General features: G+C 40.2%; 1 protein-coding gene across 1 annotated transcript; it reads left to right on the forward strand.

The window, feature by feature from the left end:
* The first annotated feature begins 3,442 nt into the window (after positions 1-3,442).
* LOC102104682 (fatty acid-binding protein, adipocyte) lies at positions 3,443-6,863 on the forward strand. The gene is made up of 4 exons (XM_005517063.3): positions 3,443-3,627; positions 4,859-5,031; positions 5,251-5,352; positions 6,630-6,863. Exons 1-4 carry the CDS (start codon positions 3,555-3,557, stop codon positions 6,678-6,680), a joined length of 399 nt encoding a protein of 132 aa, XP_005517120.1. The 5' UTR covers positions 3,443-3,554; the 3' UTR covers positions 6,681-6,863.

Raw genomic sequence — 6,863 nt, forward strand, 5'->3', positions numbered from 1 at the left:
CACATTCAAGAGTAAGATGTGTTTTTACTTTGACAATATCATACTTGCGTAAAATATCAATCAAAAGATCTCCCAAGTGGCAGATCTTCACTACAGGAATAAACATCCTCTTTTTTGCATACTCTAGTGGAAGAGCATCATTGCTCCTGCAAGCCTGAAGAGCCAAAAAGGAGGTTACTATTGTGCTTTTTGTAAAAAGCAGTTTATCTCAAGTAGATCTCCACCTTCGGTCTGAGTCACAGAGTAAGATTTAACCCATCATTGCTACCTTCCCATCTAGTGATTTGACCTGCACAGCTGCTGCTTTGCTGTTACACTTCATCGAACCACAGAATTCTGTGATCACTTCTGCATATCTTGTGTCAAGAACTATCCTCAATGTCACAGCACCCCAAGACCACATTGCAGACAGTGTATCATTGTCATTTACTTGAGCTGCATCAGTTCATATCAGGATTAAGAGATTAATTTTCTTTGTCAGCATTTCCTGTACTGGACCCTCACCAGCTTCCTCTTCTTGGTTTACCTTTACCTGCTGTGGTTTCTTTGAAATTTCTGCTTATTTTGAAATAGGTTTCTACACTTTTGAGGATGCCCTTGTTTTTGGTGGTATCAGATCACATCAGTGTCAATAATCATGAGGCTGCTTAGCCAGATTGCCCAGTTCTTGCTGTCAAGACACTTCTGCAAGTGACATGAATCACTTGCTTAAGCTTCCAGGCTCAGAAGCCTCACTGATTTCTTCATTACCATTAAAAACTCCAGTCTTTATCAGCAGAGAGTCTACCCAGTCTACCCAGAGAGTAGGCATGATTTGTATTAGATGACATCAGTGCCATAAGTTTATCTCTTGTTACTGGAAGTCTCTCCTGAGGGAAAGGATACCATTGGTAGGATACTTTCCAAGAGAGAGCCATAAATGTGCTCCCAGATAGCTGCTTGTCGAAGTAGACATGCCAGTCGACCCACAAGCTGGCTTTCTTCTTGCATTTTTGAGTCATCACATTTGCAAGATATCTACAAATAGTTCAGATTCACTTTAAATAAGTGCAAGTAATTGACTGCCTGGGGAGGGTGCACTTCTCTGCTCCAAACTGATTTTCATCAAAAGGTGCTTCTACACTACCCAAAAATTCTTCCAATATCACAAGCATTGCAGACAGCTGTTAATACCAAAGGAACGCAAATTGCCTCTCCCACACTGTAGTTTTGAATATAAAAGCCCTATTTCCCCTCCAAACAAATGGTTTGTAGGGGTTTTTTTTGATGGTTGTAATAAGCTGTACACAGAATAGTTCCCAAAAGTCAAGAAAAGTACAAACAGGAACTGATTTAATCCACATTACAGCCTTTCTATCTGGGCCACTGCAACAATCCTCAGCTGGTACTTTCAGTTCTCATTATTTAAATGCTGGATTTGAGTTTTCATGTTCCTACCATCTGCTCACACACAATACAGAGTTTCTCAAGCCAATAATCTGAAGTAAAAATACCTCAAGATAATGACACAAACTTGAGGAACCTCAGAATTTCCTTTTAAAGAACACTTGAGCGTGTGACATTCTGCAAAAACCAACCAGGAAAGGCACTAGCTGCTTCATAATTAGAATATAGTTTCATTTATTTTGAGATTAGGCCAAAGTCAGTGAACATGCAAAAAAATTTTAGAAGAATAAGCCAAATCTAAAATTAGCTATTCTAGTCCCTATAGACTGACATCTTAAAGGCACAAGGAGGTATTAATTATACATGTACAAACTTGCTCAGGTCTCAGAGCAATCCAGGCTGGGGACAGACCGCCTAGGGAGGAGCCCTGCAGAAACAACTCTCAGAGTCCTGGTGGGCAGTCAGCTGAGACCTGGCAGCGAAAGGTCAAAAACATCCCGTGCTGGATGTGCAGAAGTACAGGTTGGTGGAAGTGGTTATGCCCCTCATCTCAGCAGTCATTAGGGTGTACCCAGAGTACTGCATCCAGTTCTGAGGTGAGCTCAGCAGAGGACCCACAGGATCTTCAGGGGTCTGGTTCACTTGCCCTGTGAGAAGAGGCTGTGAGATTGAAGTTATTCATCCTGGCTAAGCTTTGGGAGTGCTTACAAACCACCCTCACACCTGTGGGAAAGTGACTGAGGAGCTGGAACCAGGCAGTGAATAGTGGGGGGATGAGAAATTGTGAATAAAAGCTGAAAGGAGAGAGTTTCAGAGAGAAGATAAGGAGACCGTGTCCTCCTTGGGACAGCTGGGCAGGGGTGTATGCTGTCTGGCTCCATCCTGATCCATCTGATCCACAAAAGGGCACAGCTCTAAGCAGCCTGATGTGGGCTCAGAGGTGACCCTGCCTGAGTGGCAGGAGGCACTGGAGAGACCCCCCAATTCCCTTTCCTTACAAATACCCCTATGATCTTGCAAGCCTATATAAATAATTTCTATAGCATTGTTATTTACAAAGACAACAAGCAGAAAAATATGTGGCCCACAATATCGATGCCTAGCAACTAGCAGAGTAATTCCAGGAAAACCACATAAAGAGAATTGCAGGGGCTGGACTATCCATGTATTAGCTGCTTTCTGCCATTGGAAAAGCACATTACAGACAAAGGAAAGCCTAAGAACTTGCTTGACTGCTTTCTGATTTTTTTTGTGAACTGAAGTATGACAGGGTTTAGAGGATCAGTCAAGATGGACCCATTATGTCAGGCCTGTGCACAACTTGCCTCAAACAAATTGATGCCTGAACAACACAAACGGAAAAGAAATGAAGTGTCCAGGGACATTTGGCAGGTCAATACTAGAGCTTAGCTATATGCCACAACTACTCATAATGCTAGTCATTGGGACATACATGTTCTGAAAGCATAGGAGTAAAAGGGAGAAAAATCCTCTGTTTTGTTACTTTTCTTCTCGCAGAACCCCGTCTCCATTGCATAAAAGCATATTACAGACCTATTGTTAAATTGATTCAGGTGGTGCAAGGACAAGCAGATCCCAATCAAGGAAGCAATTCTGTTGCCTTAGCCTTCTATAACCCCAGCATTCTCTCTTTGTGCTCGAAACCCACTTCTTCCTGTAGTTCCGTATTTCTCTAGAGGAAATTTCTGATTGCAGGGGGGCTGAAAACAGGCTAAATGATCCCAATGAGCCTTTTGGATCTGAAAGTCTAGGAAGTGAGCTGTGTCCATTTGATATAGTAGACTGAAATGAAAGAGTAGGGGAGAGAACATTAATTACCTTTTTATTCTGAAAGGTAATTTGATTTAATTATTTGCCTTTAAGGTAGAGTGTTCTTGAATGTCAAAAATAATTAAATAAAAATAAGACAGTGATCTTTGTGCTAGTAAGGGCATATGAATAATAGCACTATGACCCACTGGCAGAGGAGGGGTAGGGGAGGAAGAAAAACACTGGGTACTGGGACTCCCTCTTCATTGGTCATCCCAGAGCATCATGTGGCCACAGCTCCTTTTTAAAGATAAGTACTCTTCCCCTAGAGCTCATTATACTCTCCTGTCCTGCATTTCCTTTGGAACCTGTGGAAGACAACTTTCTAGCCTGACAAAATGTGTGACCACTTCGTGGGAACCTGGAAGCTCCTTTCTAGTGAAAACTTTGAGGACTATATGAAAGAACTGGGTGAGAATTGTTATTTCAACTTCTTGTATCTGGAACAGGGAAGGAATGCCAGTTTTGAACTTTACTCTTTACTTGCTTTTTCTGGTTTTGCTGTTTATCAGGGGGGTTTTAATCAACTATTTTGATCAGATAGTCTTAAACTGGAGAATTCATCTGTGTCAATAAGTGGTGTTGAATTCCTATAAGCAGAAAAACTTTGATTGATGGGAATAATTTCAGGTAAGCCAGGTCTCTGCATGCCTTATTAGTAGTGTTATAAATGGAAGTAAAATTTTGTGTGAATTAGCTTTTATCCTTGGACATGCATCTAGGTGTGATGCTAGAAAGCAGCAAGTTTCCTTATGTCTATGAGCAACACATCTAAACAATTTTAAAATGCTACTGGATTAGGACACCAGTTAATTGCCATGGCTATTATATTGAATGAAACTCTTTAGCTGTCTCCAGTGAATATTAACAAAGACAATTGCATGGATTCATTGCAAGATTTGATGTCTAACAGTTTTCTCTAAAGGTGTAGACTTCTTGCTTAGAATTAAAATTGGGATTTAAAAGGTTTCAACATTCTGTTAGTGCAGAGGAAGCAGGAGTTAACTTGCACTGATTCAATTAGTATGTGCTAAAAAGCTGGGGGGTTATTTGCAGTTTAGAGGTAAAATAATTACTGTGACTTATCCTGACAGCTTTCAATGAGTGACTCTTGCACTCTTAAACTTTACTCCAGATTTTACTCAGGACATAACCATTGCCAACTATTTCATAATCATTTCCTTATATTCAACCTACCCACTTGTAAATATAAAAAGCTTTCTTTTTTTTTCCTTGTTTATTTGTTTGTTTTGTTGCTTTTGTGGCTCAGAAACTGTCAAATATTCCTGCTTATTTACATTTAGATATAATTAGTATACAAGTTAGAGTACAAGTTACGAAAGTTATTCTGAGCAAGTCTATGTGCAAATATCTGGCATTCACATAATCTCAGTCTTCAAAATACTGCTTTTACTATTTATAGAGAATTTCATTACATCATTACATCAACCCACCCAGCTTGATCTATAGATCAAGAGTACCAAGTGAGATTTTACAAAAGAAGCCCTGTAACATAGAATAATTAACAGTCAGAAAGCAATAGGGGAAAAAGTACTGAGGGTTGTATTTTTTATTTTCCAGTGTATAAGACAAAAAGGTTGAGGAAAGACAAAAATTTCATAGTGCCATACCTTATTTACAGGTGTGGGGTTTGCTACCAGGAAGATGGCTGGTGTGGCAAAGCCTAATGTAACTATCAGCGTCAGCGGTGATGTGATAACCATCAAAACAGAAAGCACCTTCAAAAATACAGAGGTCTCTTTCAAGCTGGGTGAAGAGTTTGATGAGACCACAGCAGATGACAGAAAAACAAAGGTGAGTTCCAAAATGGCATTTTGCAAATGCATCTCTCAAAAGGGATGTGGGAGCAGCAGGGCAGAGCTGTGATTTTGACATCCAGAGCAGAAATGCTGCCTCCACAGGTAAGAATGTTATGGGTGCTTTGTGCTTAGTGCTGTTTGGACCTGGAGAGTCTTCTCTTGAGACCAGAGCACCCTGATGAAACAGCCACACTTTGTTTTTTTATTTTGGTAGAATGTCATAACCCTAGACAATGGTGTGCTGAGCCAGGTGCAGAAGTGGGATGGAAAAGAGACTATCATAAAGAGAAAAGTGGTGGATGGGAATCTGGTGGTGGTAAGTCAATTTTTGTTACTTAATCACTGAATTCAGTGTGCAGAATTCATGTTTAGCTGATGAATGACTTTGGATCCAAACACAGGAAGAGAAGACATCTAAAAGGGCTCTGTGCACTCAGTGAGAAGTCTCTCTGATTGACTCTAGAGTGTAGATTAAAACTGAAAAGTTGTTAAACTTACAGAATGGTATGGGAGGTGCATGTTCTCCATAGCAAGACATGGTTGGGGAAGTGTAGGAAGAAAAACCCTATAAGGAAAACTAACATATATCAGAATCTCTAAGTTCTGGACAGTATAGAGGAAACATTAACAAAGCCCACATGAAATGTGTCCACTCTAGGCTGATGCAGAATACTCCTGTTCATCTTCAGCAGAAGCTTAATCATCTGTGGGAAGCCTGCTATGCATCACCAGCAACTGTGTTAATAATAAGATGTTAGAGCAAGGAAACGTGTCCAAGCTCTGCTGCTTGGTTTTATCTGGTCAGAGACTATTGTGCTTGACTTGGTGCCAGTAAGGCCCACCTACAGTCTGGGACTTCCCAACTCTGCTCTACAGCTGTAGAAAACACACTTTGAGGAATCTGGGACAGGATTTACATTCATAAGAGGCGGCTGAGATTCTTACATGCTGCAAAAGTATACACATACACAAAATTCCTAAAGAGTTCTGCCCTCCCCTAGGGAAAAATAATGTGTCCATAAATCCAATATTTAAATTTATTTGGATAGAGACCAGAGGAGAGGATATAGAAATACTTTTTAATAACAACTTCATTAAGAAAGATTGAACAAAACAGAGTTTGATCTAACTGAAAAATAGATGAGAACAGAGCTTCACATGCAGAGGCTGACACTAGCAGCTGCAAGTCTGAAGGCTCTCTGTGTGTGCGTGTGTTGTGCTCACGTGTGTGAAGAGGACAAGCCACAGCTGCAAAAGGTGAAGAGAAAAAAGGTTAATGCCCAATTCCAGGGTCCAGTCAGCCTCCACAGAAGTACAAGGAGCCTTCTTTAGAGATTTTTAAGGAAAGATTAAGAATCTCCTGGGGGTCAGTAGAGCAGTTCTTGAAAATTCTTTCACTCCTGTGCTTGTTTTTCAGTCTTCCGCTGCTGACACTCTCAAAACTGGGTTCCACTCTTTTAGCAATTGCCTTTAGAGATGGATAAATGCAAATTTTTATTAAACTGGCTCCCAATGGATAAGTAATTCTCTACCTTCTGACTAACAAACATTTAGTAAGAATTAAAAGCTTATTGAATTATTTTTTCCTTCCAGGAATGCACCATGAATAATGTTTCCTGCAAAAGAGTTTATGAAAAAGCATGAAGAAACCACCTTCACACAGGACTAATGCTTAAAGCTGGAGTAAAACAACTTAACCAAAGGAGAAAAGCCCCACAAATCTGTTTTAAAGAGAACTGTACTTTTTTTCAGCTATATCCCAAAGCAGTTACACACATTTAGTCTAATTTGTTGTGCCTATTCAATAAAAGGTTCTGCTTTCTACAA

The sequence above is a fragment of the Pseudopodoces humilis genome, chromosome 1 (assembly GCF_049639895.1).
Source record: "Pseudopodoces humilis isolate 2021_Gansu_Grassland_sample_001 chromosome 1, ASM4963989v1, whole genome shotgun sequence".
In the NCBI taxonomy this organism is placed as follows: Eukaryota; Metazoa; Chordata; class Aves; order Passeriformes; family Paridae; genus Pseudopodoces; species Pseudopodoces humilis.

What these genes read in the sequence shown, in the direction of transcription:
- LOC102104682 (XM_005517063.3), top strand. Translation starts at nt 3,555, where the DNA reads ATGTGTGACCACTTCGTGGGAACCTGGAAGCTCCTTTCTAGTGAAAAC. An exon ending in GGACTATATGAAAGAACTGG is followed by an intron (nt 3,628 to 4,858) that starts GTGAGAATTGTT and finishes CCTTATTTACAG; the next exon opens with GTGTGGGGTTTGCTACCAGG. An exon ending in CAGATGACAGAAAAACAAAG is followed by an intron (nt 5,032 to 5,250) that starts GTGAGTTCCAAA and finishes TTATTTTGGTAG; the next exon opens with AATGTCATAACCCTAGACAA.